The 20,819-nt window shown below is 37.8% G+C and overlaps 1 protein-coding gene across 1 annotated transcript in view; it reads left to right on the forward strand.

The window, feature by feature from the left end:
* The first annotated feature begins 519 nt into the window (after positions 1-519).
* furinb (furin (paired basic amino acid cleaving enzyme) b) overlaps positions 520-20,819 on the forward strand; it is a 115,114-nt gene continuing 94,814 nt past the window's right edge. The window contains exons 1-2 of the mRNA XM_051099989.1: positions 520-956; positions 5,883-6,155. Coding sequence (XP_050955946.1) covers positions 5,976-6,155 — 180 coding nt within the window. The 5' untranslated portion in view covers positions 520-956; positions 5,883-5,975. The remainder of the gene's footprint in view (positions 957-5,882; positions 6,156-20,819) is intronic.

Below are 20,819 nucleotides of genomic sequence, written 5' to 3' on the forward strand. Positions count from 1 at the left end.
GAATCCTTGAATGAAATTCTGTTTTCATTCGTGACCTGCATGCTGCTGCTTTCGGAGTAAAAATATTGACAAAACTGTAAATCTAATATATGTCCTTCAAAGCAAACATTATGCTGATTACATTCGGCTCTCCACGCCGAGAAGAGCCCAACTGTAATCTGATTCATTCACAGCAATGAAAATTCTGTCATTGTTTATTTATCCTCAAGTTTATGACTAGCCACCATTCACTTTCATGGAATTGAACAGCTCCTAACGTTACCAGTAATTTCTGGGTAAACAGGTGAACTGTTGCTTTAAGAATTGAATTGCAACGTTAAAATAACGTTAAATCCACAAACATTTATTTATTACTGGTACTGTATATGAAAGAGGTCTGTAATGAGGTGAAATTTTAATTATAGACAGTGTTTCTGAATCCTGCAGATGGAGCCAGCGAATCACAGACCCCAAGTAGACTCATTCCATGACGTACTTCCTGGGAATTGTAGGCCATTTGTTATTACCAGGGATTTGTGTACGGATGTATAACGGAGCCCGTTATGTCTACAGAACAATAAAGAAGACGCTACCGATGGCACGTGACACCACAGAGGTTTTAATTTAATTTACAAACAATTAGCTTCTAAGTACACCACGTAGACTGGCAGACACCAGATTAATAAATAATTAAAATAAAAGACTACAGGAAGACACGCGCGTCTTCTGTTGAAAGTTTCATCGATCTGCGCGCTCTCGCCGCGTGATGCTGAGTTGAGTTCGCGGGGGTCTCGCGGAACGGCGCGAACACTCCGTAACGGTTTCTCAGTGGATGTACTTTCAATTTCTGTCGTGAGAGGAGTTCATTTCGGATGTGTAGTGTGAAATGTGAGCCCGTTACCGGATTCCGAGGCTGGGTGAACCGCAATGACAGCTCGGTTCGTGCTTGAGGAGGGGTCAACCGTCTCATTTCTGAGGTAAATGACAGTTCGTGTGTTTGCCGGTGTTTAATTCCGTTAGGACTGAGGTGAAGTTAACGAAAAGGAAGTTTTAATTACTAAAATTATTTCTTTCACATTAAGCTTTAACGTTTTAGTACAACTTTTGAGAGTAGTTTCATAGTTGTATCTAAGTAATTCGTTTTTGACGGTTTTTGTTTGTGTGACGTTAGTACGTCTGTGTTTGCAGATGACAAAAAGTGACCGTTGAGTCACTTTTTAAAAAAATAACGTTACATTGATTTGAAAAAACCTTTTAGGTGTGTTATATTATACTTCAGTCAGAAATAACAATTTGTTCATCCTACTAAGTTAGTGTTTTTGCAAACCTGTATGGCTTTATTTACTCAGTAGCACATAAATAGAAACGTTCGCCTGAATGACAGTCTCGGTCACCGTTCACTTTCATTGCTGCTGCTTTCCATACAAATAAAATGAACGGTAACTGTAGGCTGTCATTCGAGCTCACGCCTCCTTTTGTTTTCCACGAAAGAAAAAGCACAAAATATATTTTAAATTTTCTAAACTGACCCCAAAGCCGAAAGATTTATTATCGTATGCACGCCCAGTGTTTTCAACGTAATTGACTGATTTCTGTTGCCCTGACTGATTTACGGTGCACCAGATAAAAATTCAGTGTTCAGTGTAGTAAATGAATGCAAAACGAGTATAAAGACTCTATTGTGATATTCTTTGTCTCGTGTGGTTCATATGATGTCTGTGTGATGGTCCTCAGAGAATGTCAATCATAATATTTTAATATAGCACTATAAGTGTGCTTTGGCTTGTCTTTGAACATTCATTCTTTTGCCAGGTTTGCTTATGAAACCTGGTTTACCCAAGGGGCTTTTCTAAACAGGCGGTGTGGTCATCATCTGTTCTGATCCTGACAAGAGAGATAGAGAGGAAAAAAAAGGTAGAGATAAACAGCGAATATGTGCGCTGTCTCTCTCTGTCTAATGAGTGACTAAGCACTTCGGTTCCTGCCCTTACAGAGCCATCATGGATCATTAAAGCTTTAGTAGTTGTAGTTGTGTTTGATGAGGAGTTATTAAGGCATAGTAATTACTGTTCTTTCTTCCCCAGAGAGCATGCTATAAAAATTTGGCCCTCCTAGCCAGCATACAGCAGCATCGCCCGGGACGTTGCCTCTCGAAAGCATGCAATCTGTCAGCTCCTCGGAGACCGCTAGATAAGCTTTCTTTCCATTTGATTCAGGTGCTCAGTCATTAAAAATGAAAAATAAGTAACTGAAGTGCTAAACGAAGATTGATGGCTGACCTCCAAAAGATTCCGAAGTTCAACATGACTGACTTATATTAATTCGAATGCCGTTTTGGCTTCCTGACCTGTTTCTGAAGCGTTGGGAATTTGTGATTTACTAGAAACGCGCTTCAAGGAAAGCTGTTGATAACCAATTATTTTGATCGTTTCTGGTCAATGTTGCGGTTGCAACGCAATTACCAGAATTCCCTCTGGCCTGGTTCCACGTTCTGCTTGTAAGCTGAATAAAAGTGGTCTTCTGCCTTGTTTCCAGCAGAACAAAGACCTTGTCAGACCTAATAAGAGAAGAAAAGACAAGCCACAAGCCTTGTTCCTATGTCAGAACAGCAATTGACTAGAAAACAGCAGCCTTTCTGTCACATTTTGCATTTGCTGCGCTGTAAAGGTGAATCCTTCATTACCTCCTACGTTTATCCATTAGAAGGAGCTTTCACAAGTGGCTGCATTATTAAATTAGTCTTGTCTCGACAAGTGAAGATTGAATACGGAGGACGGTTAACCTGAATGGCAGTTATTTGACAATTCTGAAAATGACTAAGAGGCAGCAAGTAATTTTTCTGAGAGCTGACCTCTTTTCCGTTACCTGTCTTGTAAACTTGTCTTAGCTGCTAATTGCCTGAATCTGCTTATTAAAATGAGTTTAATGAAATTGTTAATTGGTTTGAGCTATCGATTAGGTTTTGCGGTTACAGAGAAAACGTATGTGTGTAGTATCTCTCTTTCTCTCTTCCTCGCTGTCTCTCTCTCATTTTCTGTGCTTGCGGAGGTGTGACATTCGCAGGTTCCATCAGTAAGACACACATGGTTTTCTCCTCTTTCCTCTCCAGCTCACTGCACTGTGCCAGCCCTTAATGAGCTCTGTAATGCAGATTTTAGACGTGACGATTTGTTTGTTTCTTCAGCAGGCCTTTTACCAAGATCCTTACTTTTTCCTACCAGGGGCTGCTATTTAAATGCTAAACTCTGCGTTGTAGCCGTCATACTCCGTGGAATACTTTTGCTAATGGCGCTCTGTTGTTTTTAAATCTTGTTTTAAACGACGTTGTGCAGGTTGGGGTTATAATTTTAACACTGTTCCTAGACCTCGTGCATCACGCCTTCGCTTAAGAGGGAGATACTATGAATTTGCACGCTTGCTCTCTTCGAAAGCACATGCCAGGCTTTATTGTTCATGCTCTGTTTTGTTGTAGAGGGCATCGGGGGTTATATACCAAGCCCTGAGCCAAGCTTTGAGCTTAGTTACACAGTCAGCAAGAACTGAGCTCTCTCTAAGGAGCTGCTCAACTCTCATGGGACTCCCTCTTGCTGTGTAGGAGAGCTTCTCTGATGGATGGTGCAATGCTCAAGCCTTTTGGTCATCATCTCAATGTATATGGTGTCAAATCTTGTGTAAAACACCTTCTGTCTTTCCCTGACCATAACTGCTGTTCTCAAAATGTTCTTCTGGTAGAAACAGGATTCAGGGTTATAAAAGTAATCCATGTTACTTACTGTATGTGTGTCTATATATATATATATGTATATATATATATAATTGAGTTATATACATAACGGCGCTGACATACAGCGCTGTTGTGCTCAGGGCGTCTCATGTTCGAATCCTGACTTGAGGACCTTTCCTGATTCCACCCCCATCTTTTTTACATTAAAAAAAGTAAAATACTACATTAAAACAGAAAACAGTTCATTGAAATTTGAAAATTGATTTTTTTTGCCTCTTTTTTGCATTTTTAATCAAATGAATGCAGTTTTGGTGAGCAAAGAAGACTTATATAAAAAAACGTACAAATTTAATGTTATAAAATATTATAACAGAAAATTTATCTATTTGAATTTATTTATTTATTTATTTTTTTTGCATTTTGCATTTTTATTCAAATAAATCTAGTTTTAGACTAGACATTAAAAAACATTACATTAAAAAAAAAAACAAAATACAAATTTCCAAAAAATATTAAGCAGGTCAACTGTTTTTAACATTGATAATAATAAGACATTTTTCTTGAGCAGCAAATGAGCATATTAGAATGATTTCTGAAGCATCATGTGACACTAAAGACTGATACAAAAAAAAATTTAGCTTTACTGTTACAAAATGTAAAAAAATAAAAATAAAAAACTTTAAAATACATGAAATTCTAAAATATTAAAATAGAAAACAGTTATTTGAAATTATTTTTAAAAAATCACTCTTGCCTTTTTTTATTTATTTATTTTTATTTTTTTTTTGCAATTTTAATCAAATAAATGCAGTTTTGAGCGAAGGAGACTTACATTTAAAAAAAACTTACAAATTTCCAAAAAAAATATTACGCAGTACAACAGTTTTTAATAATGATAATAATAAGAAATATTAAATGTATTATATATAATATAAAATATTATATTAAAATATAAACAGTAAATTGACTAAAAAATAGCCTCTTTTTTGCATTTTTGTCAAATGAATGCAGTTTTGGTGAGCAAAGAAGACTTATATAAAAACATACAAATTTTGTATTATAAAATATTGTATTATTTGAAATTATTAAAAAAAAAATTGTTTTCTTTTTTTTTTTGCATTTTTCATCAAATAAATCTAGTTTTGGTGAGCAAAGGAGACTTACATTAAAAAAAAAAAAAAAAAAAACTTACAAATTTCCAAAAAATATTAAGCAGGTCATCTGTTTTTAACATTGATAATAATAAGACATTTTTCTTGAGCGGCAAATGAGCATATTGGAATGATTTCTGAGACATCATGTGGCACTAAAAACTGATACTAAAAAAATTCAGCTTTACTATTACAAAATGTAAATTCTTAAAAAAAACCTTTAAAGTACATTAAAATACAAAATATTAAAATAGAAAACAGTTATTTTAAATTATTTTAAAATACACTCTTGCATTTTTTTTTTTTTTGCAATTTTAATCAAATAAATGCAGTTTTGAGCAAAGGAGCAAAGGAGACTTACATATATACGTCAATATATATATGATTATGCAAGTTTAGAATCATTTTTCGTTTTAACTTTTAGGTGAACTACCCCTTTAACTATATAAATTTGCATCCTTATGTCACACACAGCTTTTATACGGCTTCAAAAGATTCAAAATACAGATCACACCACTTTTATAATACTTTCATAGTGCTTTTATGCCCTTTTGATATATGAAAGCTTCATTTTCTCCTGTAATTGCATGAAAGAGCACAGAAAACTGTCTGCAAATTTTGGTTTCACAAAAGAAAGAAAGTCATGCAGGTTTGAACGACACGTGGGGTGAAGAAATGATGACAGGATTGGAACTATTCCTTTTTGACAAACAACATCAACAGGAGATAGATTTGATGTCCTTTTTTGTGCACTTGCTCCAGATACAAGCATATAGCAAGTGGGTACAAGTGAATTACACAGCCTTCTCCTTGTCCTACAAAGTGTTGTTTGTATCCCAGTTTCCCTTGGTGTAACGCTATCAATAGCACTCAAGACACCTTTATGAAAATTTATGAGTCGCCACGGTCCCCCTGAGAATGTTTTCTGACAGAACAGTTATGTTTAGATAACCTGAGTTTTATAGAAAACGATGAGCCTCTTGGTGCACCAGTATTTCTTTCCTGACACTCTGTCTTATCTTGTCCAGGTCATTACAGTGCTGAATTCACAGTGCAACCCACAGATGCTTTAGAAAACAAACTTCATCACCAGAAGGCTCGGAGACGAAGCACTCCTGTTCATGGAGGGCCGCTGGACCCCGCTGCAGTTTCTGGGGGCGTACCTGGTCCTCCTGGCTGCCGAGGCACGCTTGATTACAGGCCAGGGCATCTACACCAACACGTGGGCCATCCACATCGAAGGGGGAGCTGAGGAGGCTGAGAGGATTGCACACAAACATGGTTTCATCAGTCACGGGCAGGTGAGTGGTATCAGTGCTTTATCAAAGATTTATCTCTTGTATCTTGTGAGACTTGCTCTGTTTGTGTATGTGGACATAATGCTGCATGAGGCTTGTAGTGATGTTCTAGCATATCATTCACCTTCTTGCTGTCAAGCTCTGCCGCTTTACATGAGAGGAAGACAGATTTGCACAAACACACACCCACACACACACATGCTCGTGCAATCGCGAAGGCCCCTACGTGGAGTCCTTGTAGATGCTTGTCGAGTCGCCTTTCTCCTGCGTCTGTCACTGTTCAATTCATTGAGATGGAGATGCGTCAGCTGTGATTGGGGAAATTAATTTCGGCTTATGTTGTATTCCTTTTCCCCGCAGCCCGCATTGTCTTGTTCGTCTTGCCAGATGTTCCCTCTTCTGTTGTTGTGGCATTAAACGCTTAGCTGGGAGACGAAAAGCAGGAATGTATCTGACAGCTGAAACATTGTATGTGAATTAATCCCTGCGAGTGCAATGCCCTCTGAGCTCGCTGTGAGGAGTCTGCGAATAGCACGTGTGTGGGAGGACAGGAGTGGAAAGAGCTGCCAAAATAAAGCTCTCCTCTCCTCTCCCTTTTTCTCCTCCTCCCTCCTCACCTCTCACATTTACCCTACTGTAAATCGAACTGTAAACACTAAACGCTTTTAACCCTGCTTGACATCCAGATCATAACAGCTTGAGATTTTTATTTTCTCTTGGTCCAGCAATTCTGATTTTACTTGCCCTGCCAATATTTCCGCTGGCCCCATCATGAAATAACACATTTATATCTCTGTCTATTTATCAGTCTATCCTAAGAGCTCCTTTCTAATGTAAACTGACTGAGCTGAACAAATTTAGTCACTCCGTTTCGACCGATACAATCCAGCGATTCTGCTACACACATCTCAGACGTCCATTACTAAGCAGATAATAAGCTGGAGGGGAGCAGTATTAGTTAATTCACTTTTAATTCCTTTATTTATGCAGTGTCAGAAGTCAACTAAACACATTAAAATAACTATTCTGGTGGAACCTCAATTATTCCTCTGATCCAAAGGCACGATATTTTTCTTAAACAGCATATGTTGCTTGAAAAGCAGAAATAACTGGTGTCAGATCAGTGGGAAGGGTACTCACTAACTGAAGCCAGTACATGTTATAGTTTCCATCGGAAAAATGTTATAGAAGTTCATTTAATGATTGTGTGTGGGTGACATGAGGGAAATGTGGCCTACAAAGCAGGCAGGCAAGTGAAAATGTATGTGTGCAAATGAGGTGAATTTTCTAGGCACAGCGCTTCAAAATAGTGTGGACTTATACATAATACCATCACAGTAGAAATGTGTAATTTTTTAAATTGTTGTATTTTATTTATTTATTAATTTTGGAATTTTAAAGGGGTCATGGACTTCCTTTTTATTATTTTGTACTGTTTTGAGAAGATTTTTTCCTAAAATCATAATTTAAAAGTAATAGGCAATTTTCTGTCCTTGTTTTGACCCCACTCATTGAAACGCTCTGTTTGAATAGGCAGGGTCGATTTTAAACTCAGAAGTAGATACCCACTGCTGTGATTTCCTAGCCCTTGTGTTTGTTTGAAAGCCCACATTTCTCATAGATAGACGATTAAATGCTCAGTACATATCAAACCATCTGTAATTACAGACAAAGCAATAGTGAGTGACCATGTAATAAAAACACAAAACTCACACTAAAATCCTGTGTCGAATCGTGCCTTGTTAGTAAATGAATCCATGGTAAAAATAGATAGTAAAATAGGGAAAATTGCAAACGGACGTACGTTTTGAGGTAATCGTTTCAGATAGTCACACAGCCTGTTAGGAGCTATAAATACTGTTAAAGTGTGAGAATTAACTTGCGATAGTCTACGGATGCACACGCTACCGCTGCACATACTAGGTGCTTCAGATCAATGCTTCAGCAGTCTAACAGCGCTCGTCAATGTCAAAATGACTGAGATGGCCAATCAAAACGAAGTTGGCGGGGTTTACTGTTCACAGAAGCAGAGCGTGATGCGTAATGTTGAAAGAGAGTGAGGTAAGATGATGAAGCTGCAAATCATTTAATGTTAGGCTAGTCACCTGCTTTACAGTAGAAATGTTAATTGAACAACAGCTGTATCCAGTGATGCAAACTACTCGACTTTTTTCAAATATGGCCAATTTGAGAGAGAGAGAGAGAGAGAGGTGTGAACTGTCTGTGTCTGTCTCTCTGTACAAACAATAAAGCTGTGTTTAGTTACTTAAAAACAGCGATTTTACTGGCCTCTTTGCTGAAAAATATACTGTAGCGATTCAGTGTTGATTAATAAAAGTTGAGGAGCAGCACTGACAACAAGGTTATAAGCTTCTGAATCTTCTCCGAAGTGTGTGTAAGTGTGTGTGCATGTAAATTAAAACAGCATGTTAATGTAGAACGGTGAATAAACTGAACAGTTTTAATGGATTGGCCTTGTCACACACACATACAGTGGTGTTCAGTACCATCACATTTTATATCTGTTATTAAAGAAACTTTTAAAAAGTTTAAAAAAGAATTTATAAAAAAAAATCTTCAGAAACTCATCATATTAAAATCAAATTTTTTTTTAATCTTATCATTTGAAAAGGTTTATGTACTGTATAAATACAGCATGCATTAAAAAAGGGAGGGCATCAAAAATGTCACATCATGCCGAAAAGGTTGCTGACCCCTGTTCTAAACCATAATGGGCCTTTAATATTTAGGTTAGGCTATTTGTTCACAGAGCAAAAGTAATTTGAATGTGTTGAGGGAAAATATTTTGGAGATATTTGTATTATTTATTAATAAACGTGAGTTAGTGTCGCAAAGTTTAAGTTGACAATCCTGACTTTCGCCATTTTCTCATTAAACGCACCTTTAGAGAGAAATGCATCTTTACTGATTACATAATGAAAGTTTGAGTTTGAAAGTTGAATTATCTCGTTTTTAAGTAATAATTTGAAGCTATATTTATTATGTCTGTAGGAAAGTATTTGCTGAGTTTGAAAGTGCATTCTGTTTGTTTTCTTTATTTTACAAAAACACGTTTTGTTGATATTGTGAGTGCGCACAAATAAAAGTAGACCCTTTACAGTTACGAATGATGTATTAGTCTTTCCTTCATGAGCAAAATGATGGCGTATTTTAAGTTGTTTGCAAGTGATCGCGCTAGCGCCTCCATGTCCTGCAAAGCATGCTTTAGCTTACACTCTCCGAACAAATTTTCATATTTTAATAATAATAACACATTTAATTGCTTTTATTTTGTTCACAGTTACATTTTTTAAATCATGAACCTACGGCGCTGACGGCGCTGTGTTTAAAAACAACAAAATACGCTAGGGCTGGGTTAAAAAAAATGTAATTTTGATTTCTCGATTTTGATAGATTCTCATTTTAATGAACAAGTATCGATTCTTCAATCCCAATCAATGTTTTGGTCTATGCTGTTTTCAGTTGCTGAATGAACTGAATGTGCACAGATGTGCACCTCTTCCAATAAATCGCAGTAGGCTGAGCTCTGTGCTTTGTTACTTTTGATATGAAACAGTCTCAAATCGCTGTAGCTGAAGTGGGTAGGCTACTTGCCTGTGCATAATCAAACGCATAGCAAAAGATTTGTGACGGTTTTGTTTTTTGTTCTGGATCCCGTGCTCTGCTGCCACACAGCGCAGTCGCCACCAACTGGACAGGGGTGGGAATTACAGCTACAATTTACAATAGATCACCCTTAGTGTAATCTGTCAAACTGACGGACGACCTTCAGAGTTTTTCGTCAGTGATAAAAAAAAATTCTGTCAATGACAGACAATTTTCGGTTAACGTGACCTCTGATATATACATATATCTTAAAATCCTGTATTTTGTCCTATTCTATTATGGTCCATCTAGTTCCTGAGGTGATTTTTATTCAATCTATGAAAGTCAAGGACGCAGGTGTTCCAGCAGAGTAACCACAGAATAGTTCATATTTATAGCCATGTTCTCCTTGTCAAACAATAGTAGAACACTACCATTTGTCTTCAATTTGAGCAGTTTATGTATTGTTCCGTTTGAAATCTTGATTGTTTTCATGAAATAAATTGCAGAAAAAAGCAGTGTTTGTGCTCTGTTTCTAACTTGATATTTGTTTAAAAGTAATTGTCTTGTTTTAATATCTCCTTAATATCTTGTTTGCTGTCCAAATCCTTTTTGTAGCTTTAACAATCTGCTTTGAAATGTTGTGCATTGTGAAAAGCACTATACAAGTAAAATTGGCTTGACTTGTCTCAACTTTGACTGTATGCATAATTTTAGTTTTTCTTGAAATTGTAATGTAGATATGCGAGTGCTCTTAAACAAAAATATGCGTGTAGAGCCCTGTCAGCCCTGTCACATCAACTACTGTGCAAGCCGCACACACAAACACACAAAGTTTGATTTGAACAGCTTGAGAACTTTTCCACTCCATCCTTGTTAAAAAAAGCTAGACTGTGATGTGTGTACGTGCACATTTTGTGTTTGCATGGAATTCCTGGCGTTCATTAGTGTGGCATAATGAACAAGCTCTTCCTCCATCTCCATTGATTTATGCCTGACACTGACCTGTCAATCAAACATGGGACACTTTCACACCCAGCTCGGTGGATTGATTTTTCATTATTCATTTCAGACTCTCAGACAGATTGTGAGAGTCCTTGAAGGATCCCTGTGTTCTGAGTTGAATTTTTGATGCCATATGGTGCTTTCTCTCGTCTCCCTCTCTCTCCTCTCCATTTGATGTTATTTTTTTCTGCTCAGAAAATGTGACTTGAGCTGAGAGCTTTGCGATGCCGGTCTCTGGGTAAGGAGGCGTGGCGCGCTAATCCAAAGCGTTGCCGCCACGGCCGTGTCTTGGCGTGGCGCTTCCTTGCAGCGATCCACCAGAAATCCTACACCGCTGAAATGATATCGCTTCAAAAATGCGTTATATAGAGAGAGGAACAGAAAGCGAGAGACTGAGATGAAAAGTAGCGAGACTGTGAAAACTGGAAGAGAAAAAGTAACAAAAGAGAATGGATGAAAGCGAGAAAATGATTCAGGGAGAGCCGAGCAGTAAGACTCTGAGATGACAGGAAAGTTGAGCAACACATATAAATGGAGCGGATGGTGGATAGATTGGCTAAAAATGGGCAGCACAGCAAGACAAAGATGTGAGATGAAGACCAAAATACTTATAGAAGACAACATTTCATTTAATTTACAGCTATTCTGAGCAGTATATCCAACCAATTTAGGGCTGAAACGATTCCTCGAGTAACTCGAATACAAAAAATCATCAAGGCAAACCATTTTTACTGACGCACAAACCGATAAACGCTGGACATTTTTAAGACCGGAAATTAATGGTGGTTAGTTATGATGTCCCTAAGTTAGATGTTTTGTGAAAGACATTTATGTTGATTGTCTCATTCTCTCTCTGTGACACACAGAAAGTTAGAAAATTAGCGAATATCAAATGAAGAGTGCCTCAGCATGATTACAAATGTGATACTGATATTATTCAACAGTTCATCAATAAACAAGAAGTTAATATTAAGAGACTTACATTTTAGACAGCATATTGCCTGTTTTTTCTCTATTTTATAGTACTCTATCTTAGTTTTGCGTCTTTGAGCAACATGACAGTGTTTTGTTCTTGAATGAATCACCCGTTAAATGATTCAGTTCAATCGCAATGTCTCACTTACTTAACAGTGGCTTACTGCCACCTACTGGCGATTTTTATTTCACATTTAAGGTATTTTCATTTTCAAAATACATGTAAATATCAGTATTCAGTGTTTTGTTTAAAATAACAAAATATTATTTATGCATTTGTAACTGCAAGTTAAATGCATTCATGTCCCTCTGAGCTGAATTGTATAGTGGTAAATAGGCACTGGCAAACCTTTTAGGTTGTAATGTTTGCCTTTTTCTAAAGAAATGTGAAATTGATTTTTATATTTTTATTTTGTGTTTTTGTATTTTTATTTTGAATTATATATATATATATATATATATAACGCTTATTGAATTATATATATATATTTAACGTTTATTTTAAGAGACCTATCTTATTTTCTCTTGTGTATTTAGTATAGCTCTTTAATAAAGAAAATGACTACTTATCCGATTACTCGATTAATCGATGGAGTAATCGGTAGAATACTCGATTACTAAAATAACCGATAGCTACAGCCCTAAACCAATTAGACTGCCGCCGGTTATAACAAAAAGTTAAAGGTCCACTGACGTAATTTAATCTGAATTGTTTTTTGTTTATATCACAGCTTGGGCCGGAGCCGGTAAAGCCGCATTTGACTTCAAAATATAGCATTCTGTGTAGAATACAAATGGGTCCAATACATTTTGTGGTCTGCAGTGATTCCTCAATTCTATTCTAGTATTCAGTTTTAAAATACCCTCAATTGTATTTTGCCCGATGTGACGAGTGGGGCGGGGCCGAGAGCCGTGAGAACGGAACGAGGCTGGTGGAGTATAATGATAATGAGCGACACCTGTGCTACTCACCGGTCCCACGGAGGAGCTCCGGAAGGATAAAAGGAGGAGCGACGACAGTGGAAGACGAGAGAGGACCAGGCCTGGATTTTATTTTGTGTTTTGTGTGCGGCAGTCGTCCGTGAGGGGCTGCCGCTTTACTTTTGTGTTTGTTTATTTTATTATTTAAGTGTTTGCCGGTTCCCGCTTCCTTCTTCCCATTCTACGAACTTTGTTACACACGTGTCAAGTAATCTGCAAAATACTGGAAGTGGCGCCGTTCCACATATTACACTTGTTTAAAAATAATAAAGCATGCTATTTACAATTTACAAATACTGCAGTTGAATTAAATATATGCGATGCAAGGTGTAAGTGTTAAAGTTAAATATGTGCATCTCAAAGTGGCTCTACTACACAAACTGTTATTATTTACATGTGTGAAGCATCTCAAACTGAGTTTGGGTTTATTATAACCTTCATCTGGGAATGCAACATGCGCAGTTTCATCAGATTTGTAAAGTGAGTCATTTATAAACCTACACAAACACAGGAGAATACATCATCTTCCTCAATATGCTAACTGTTCATCACGATTTCAAAAGTTTTGATATCCACATATTAAAGAAATTACAGTGGTTGTAGCATTTCTATAATAATGAAATGGCCAAATATTAAATATTAAGTGGACATTTGAATTTAATGTTGATTCAATATTAAACACGGATCAGATCGTGCAGTAAAGTGGTGCCTTCTGCAGGCATTTGTTATAATGCGTAATGTACATTCACTCTATTGTTTATAAGACATTATGTATATTAACAGTTGTGTTCAATAAAACCATATGATTAGATCCTTTTGATAATTTATTTGAACTAATTATTATTGCCTCTGTGCTATTATATATATTTTAAGTCATTTTAAAGGCTATTGTATGCTTAGGTCTTTTTTTATTAGACCTACTACAAAAAAAAAGTGTAATTATCCGATTATGCGATTAATTGTCAGAATAGTCGACAGATTACTCAATTACCAAAACAGTCTGCACCGATTCGTGCATATGATCTGCTCTGTGCTATTGTGTCTCTGGACCGGAGCAGATGGTTTGCGTGACACAGCATGAAACCAGACTTCATTCACAACGGAAAACATATTTACATTGTCCAAATCGTTCCATACCCCCTATATATATACAGAAAATACAAATTCTGTGAACAAATGACCAATTTCAGCCGCAGCTTAAGCGTGTAGGGGTGCTTTGGATTCTAAAGAGCATTTGATTGGACAGAAAGTTTGATGAGAAGCTGAAGTGCAGAGTGATATCATTGAAATCGTTGATCCATATTGGCGTAAGGTAGAGAATGTAAGTTTTAAATGCTTATATCTTCTAAATGCACATTTTGTCATTGTTTTGGAGCACACTAGCTTATAGATAACCCTAAGGCTAACATATTCATAATAAAAGCCAAAAAAACTTGAATTTTGATTTCATGAGGACTTTCAAATTGAAAAGATTTAAATTAGATTTAACAATCTTTACTGCATCATGCCTGGTTTGGACACATTGTAACACAACTTACAACGGTAAGTCCGTAGTGTCTGTGGTCCTTTAGTGTCACCCCTGAGGCTCAGTATGAGCCCAAAACAGTGATTAAGGCTGACAAATGTGACATCAGGTCAACAAATGACCCGTCCAAAGTGACGGACGACACCTTATTTATCTCTGAAAGCGCCTGTCACTCTCCACAGGAGAACGATGGGACGCATGAGACATTTATCCAAGCCCATAATTACTTGATTGCCTGGCCGGAATCCTGCAGGGAAGGATTCGGCCTGTACTTAGGTGAGAACGGATGGATAGATGAAGATAAAAGGAGCGAGAGCGGGACTTAAATGTCATGTTTCTAGAGCTGTCATCCCTCCAAGCGATAGGATATTCCTGTGAGGAGGTGGAGTAAGGTAGAGGGGACCTGGGGGGAGCGAGACTGAGCTCCACATGCTCTCACGCTGGAGGCTGTGAATGTCACTGAACAGGTGAAGAGTGTGTGTGCATGCATTGTCTTATAAGCCTGCTTTCAACACCTTGGCCATAACTAAAGTAGAATTCCTGCTGTGCAGATAATTGTACAGTTCACTTAAATACATCTTGACCCATTCCCTGTCATTTCCACGACCAATTTAAGAGCTGCCAAGTGCGGACACGCTGATTCACAGTATAACACAAGCCGAACAGGCTGTTGTAAGTCAAAATGACTTTCCCAACTTCCTGACTACTAGACATTTCAAGAGCCTCCTACTGTCCACACACCTGCCACTTTTCACCACCACTACTGTAATGAGGGTACCTGAGGAACGTGGATGCTCAGATGGGGAATGAGGACGAAATTAGGAACAACTGGTTCTTATCACTGCATTTTAAAGGAGTGAGTTTAGGGAGCAGTTCAGGAAAATGAATCCTCAACCTGAGAGTTGTGAACAGCTGCTGAAGCCATTCAGTGGAAAAGAGATGAAATAATTAGCAGCGGAGTAACGCCATATGCTCTAGTTTTGCATTAGCTAAAATGTACGTGGCTGTAGCTTCCGAAACCATAGACACCGTCTTTGTCTTAAAGGTCAGCAGTCATTTAGCAGACCCTTTTATCTGAAGTGACTTGCTGCACATACAAAGCAGATAAAATGTTGCACCTTGAAGGGTTCTCACCCACTACATTTTGATTATCTACTTCTTGAGAACCCGCGAGCTATACGTCAGCCACTCCGCTTCTTGTCCCCAAAAAGCATTTGATTATATTTCTAGTACCTTTAAAGTATTCGACTTGCTCATTGGGCTAAACCAAAGACTGTGGTACTGAATGCCGAGGGCATTGTTTCAAAGAGAAGGGTTGGGGATTTGCATTTGGAAGAGGATTCTAGCATTTGTGAGGGTTTAATTTAGGATTTGAGCAGCTTTCTTTGTCCCAACTGCAGTTGGTGTTGTTTTTGCGCTGTGCTTCATTTATGTCGCGAATGTGTGTGTGAATAACGGCTTAGCAGGCAGCTGATCAGCACACTTCAGTGACGCATTTCACCCATCTCTCCCCACCTCTCTGCGTCTGCACACAAAAACACTTGTGATTGCTCCCATCGCTGAGCACAGCTCTCAAAGGCCTCTCTACACTCATAGCTGCCGGTGGGGAAAATGGTGGCTGATGTATTGTGGGCTGATTATGTTTGCCACAGTGCCTTGATATCATTGTCTCCTGTTTGTTTCGAATGAGACAGGTCCTGGGATTGGGTACACAGAGCAAGTCTTTGGTTTCTGGGGTAAACTCCAGTTACGTGACCCTCACATCTTTCCTCCCGTTTTGATTCTCAGTCTTTGGCTGAACGCACCAGTACGCATAAGACCCGAAAGGGAGCAATGATTTGGTGCTAGAAGACTAAAGGAAATGTTTATATGATGTTGAAGGATTCTCAAACGGCTCAAGCATGGTTTTAAATTATGAAAGTGGTTGAAACACCTACTGTGAAGCTGATGTTATCGAAATAGCATAATTTAACCTATCAAAACAGTGTTTTTTCCCAGCGGGGAAAACAATAAGATCTTAAATTAGAAGAGTTATTAAGTTTCTAATGAAAATGTGGCATTTTGGCAGCTTTAAAAATATTTTCTGTTAAAGACAAGTTAAGCTCTGTCGATTTTAGCATCTGTAGCTTGCTGTTGTTTACCTTAGAAAATAATTTCAGCTTGGACCACAGTTTGTCAAAACAAACATAAAATGTATTTGCAGTGGAGGTCAGTCGGGCAATCTTTGTGTGTTTGCTTCATGACAGCCAGTTTGTCGAAAAAAATCTGTGCATTGTTTGCTTTTGAATAGTAATTATTTAATTTAGCATAACATCAAAGTTGATTTTTTTATTTTCTTAAAAGTGGTAGTTAAACCACAAACGAAAATTCCATCATTTAGGGCAGAGTGGGGTAAGTTGCGCCAGTGGCTAAGTTGATCCACCTCCTCTATCTTGGCAACTGTATCTACACTTTTACTGTCATGTGACCATGTATTTTGGAATCACACATAATTTCTGCCAGACTGTGAAAAGGAGAAACACATGGGAGGAGTGGAAGGCACCCATTTACTTTAAAAACTGTTTTTGGCTTGTCAAAGTAAAATTTTAACATAACAAACTGTGGCTGTTACATCAAAGCAAATTTATCCAAGTCTAAAAATATTTATGATACATATAGATGATTTTGTCAACATATATAACCATGCAAATCATTTAGCTAAATATTAGCCTGAGCTATCTAGTTTTTTCCAAAATGCCAGATATGGGGCAAAGTGAGCCAAATGCTGTGGGGTAAGTTGAGCCAACACTTTAACTTACCACCCCATAAGGCACTAAGGTTAAGTTAAATCTCTGAAGTATAAACTGGTATTTTAATGTGAAACTGCGCAACTGGTTTGGTTTATCATATGTATAGATATTATTTGTAGTTTATTTGATTGGGACAGTGTACAAGTGCACCAAATCTTTCTCTGAGAACCAAAAGATGCTTTTCATCACATTATAATAAAGTATATCTTTCCACCTGTAGTTCCTAATGGTCTGTTCAACATTGCAGATAAGGTACCGTGCAAAGAACCTTTTGACTAAAATGTTTATTAGTTTCAGTGTCATTTATTCCTTCATTCTAATTCAGTTTTTATTTAATTTTACGCAACAAACTCTCTGTTTAGTCTGTTTTTGGGAAGCTTAAAACTTTGGTGTTCAACTGCAAATGCAAACAATTAAAGTTTGAAAATGAAACTTAATTTGATTGGTTTTATTTTAAGTTAGCTTTAAGAAAAGAATATGACTGTTAAATGAAATTTGATTATTAAGTTAGTTTTTAAAAGAGGTACATTATCTTTAAAATTTCACATGGGTTTGAATCAGATTGAGTCAGATGGTCAGTTTTCTCCCAGATGGTTCATCTTACCCACTGACTTGGGTCAACATACCCCTAACCTGGGGCAAATTGAGCCACAGGAAAAAATATATATATATATAAGAAAGCCATAATTTTAGAACTTTTTGACATTGATACATTCAGATAATTTAAAATGATAGGAAACATCCTGAAATTACTTTAGATTTTTTCATTGTACTTCTATGTCATGTTCTCTTATCTTGGGGACCACATAAGTAAAAAAAAAAAAGGCTCATCTTACCCCACTCTCCCCTGCATATTTACATATTTACATGCTCAAGGCCCAAAAAGGCAGTAAGGACATTGTAAAAATCAGACATCAGTGGTTCAACCATAATTTTCTGACGCTACGAGAGTACTTTTTGTGTGAAAAATACTAACTTTATTTAACGGTTTCTTCTCTTCCATGTCAGTCTTTGACACATGTTCATGAAACACGTTCATTATTGCATATCATTTATTCACTGTGAAGCTTTTTCTGTCCTCACACTGACTCCACCCCCATTTCTTTAAGTTAATTACAAGTCCCCAGATGCATACACTTCTCCTCTAAATCCCCATCATCATTCATATATACAGATCTTTAATGACGAACTCTCACTGCCTAGCTGTCTGTTTCTCTTCTCTCTTTCTATCTACCTGCTGCCAAAATACTTCCAAAGGCTTTTTCTCTGCCAGCTTTTCAGAAATCATTACTCTAAGATGGCTGGAGAGCTGGGAAAAAGTTGGACACCCTCATCAAAGCTCTTAGTGCACTAAGAAAGAAATGCTTATTGATGGACCAGCTCTGCAGTCACAAACACACACACACACACACACACACATACACATCCACTCGAAGATCTTGCCAAGATGAGACAATATCTGAAAAGTCATGTCTACATGACAGCATGGGTGTTGAAATGCAATCAGAGGTTTGCTGAGACAGTTTACAGCACGAGTTTACCACAGAGACATAAGACAGCCACAATCAAATGCAAACAAACAGAACACGTTTGCATTCTCTTTGAACTTCACTGTTTTTACGCATATGCAACATCGACATTGTTAAAAATAGTGTAGTATAGATGTTGAATCTGTGCGCTAAGCATATTTGCATCCGAACAAGTGTATTTACATATGGAGAAGTGAAGTGTTTATATTAGCAATGGTGTGCTGAAGTTAATTTGCCAATAAATGCACCTTCTGTTCTATTCAGTTGCGCTTCATATATCTGTTTCTGAAGCAAGAACACGTCCTCTGTAAAAGGCCCCTAAGACTGCTGCATTCTCTCTGAACATCTGATCCCTCCTGGCAGACTGGTAATAGAGGAGAATACAGGATTGCGCTGTTTGTTGCAGGGTCGGTGAGAACGTTTGCTTTGATCTGGTGCCGTGACCCGGAGCATCCGTTGCTTTTCAAGTCAGGGTTTCGACACAGTTCACAGCTGATTTCAAGAGCATTTTTTTTATTTGAGATGATGAGGGGTTCGAGATTAAGACATGTTAATTTTTTAGACTAATTATCCATCAGCCTCAAACGGCACTTCCTCTAATCTTTAGAGAATTCATCTGTTTTGTGTAGCCCGGAGCACTTGAGAGAAAACTTTTAGTTACAAAGCGCTTGATGAAAGTTCTCCTCTTGCCGACTCTGATGAGGAGAAAAGAATCTGTCTTACAGCTGGAGATGGTACTGTCTGAAGTTCTGCAGGAGGTCGATGGGAGATTGATACGCTTGGCAGAGATGCTGGAACTTGAAATATCAAGTCTGGCGGGCTCAGTGTGACTCAAGGGAGTCAGTGTTAAAGAAAAGAAAGTGTGAACACTTATGCAGTGTTTGTGTGTGTGCAACTTCTTTGAGCCATCCAGCATCACCTGGGCAATTATAGGGTCTGAAAGCATTTTCACTTTTGCTGTGAAATGTCAGGTCACTGAGAGGAGAATTCAGTAAATGGTTAAGCCACCTTTGCATGCAACATTTCAGCTACCTAGCATTTTTACTGTAATTGTTAGAATAGCTAAAGATCAGCAGTGTAAATCGTTCAGACCAAACCGTAAGTCATAGAGACTTGAAACTCTGAGGGATGCTAGTACTCACATTGCCTACAACATCACCAAGGCTTGCCCTAATCAGCCTGACGGGGGCGCTACAGCAATCAAAAGTACAAAATTGCTCAAAACCCCTAAACCGTCAGTCACAGGCTCAAGTGTCTTATGTTATGTTGGAATCCTTGGCAAAATTTACAGGTATTTTGGATCAGTTTAGGTTTTTCACCAAATCAGAACCAAAACAGTGTAGAAAGATTCTCTGGAAAGTGATCAGTAATTATCAGAAAAAAGTTGAATTTTCAACTCACTGTCGCAAAGGGACGCCAAAACATTTGAAAGTGGCAGGGCCACTTTTAGTAAAATTCCTCTACTAAAACTCCTGAACAGAATGAGATATCTACATATCTACAGAATGAGATAACTACACAACTATTTGTCCTATCAGCATGACAATTGCTCTGCACAGTCGTGGTCCAAAGTGCCACAAGTGTCTATAAAGACATTTGTGTATCTCAAAAAAACATGGCCACCATTGACCAATGAATATTGAGCACCTATTAGACAAGGTTAACGGAGGCCAATCGGAACAAAACTCAGTGGGTCTATTTGACTCACGCCCCAAAGGTCTGTGGGAAATTTGAAAGAAATTGGCCACTGGTATGCGATATCATATTTTTGAAGGATGTAAACAATTGTACATTGCGTGTTTTTTTTGCACATACACGTGATATTTGTACCATACGATAGAACTCCTAATTTTGTACAACTTTGCCTCTAGAACAGGGTGCCTTACCCTGTTCCTGGATATCTACCTTCCTGCAGAGTTTAGTTCCAACCCTGATCAAACACACCTGTCTGTAATTATCAAGTGCTCCTTCAGATACTAATTAGTTGGTTCAGGTGTGTTTGATCAGGGCAGGAGCTGAACACTGCAGGAAGGTAGATCTCCAGGAACAGAGTTGAGCACGCCTGCTCTAGAACCACTGCTGTCAATCAAATCGTTTGTTTTTCGTTTGCTACTTTTGCGAACTAGTCCTAGTTTTTTCCCTCAATCTGGAAATGCTGTGGTACAATTCTTCTCTCTAGGTCAATAATTATCCAAAAAGTGTTAAAATTTACCCTTTAGGAAGCTATAATGGGGTTGTTTAGAAAAAGGGCCTGTCC

Source organism: Labeo rohita, chromosome 25 (assembly GCF_022985175.1).
Source record: "Labeo rohita strain BAU-BD-2019 chromosome 25, IGBB_LRoh.1.0, whole genome shotgun sequence".
NCBI lineage: Eukaryota > Metazoa > Chordata > Actinopteri > Cypriniformes > Cyprinidae > Labeo > Labeo rohita.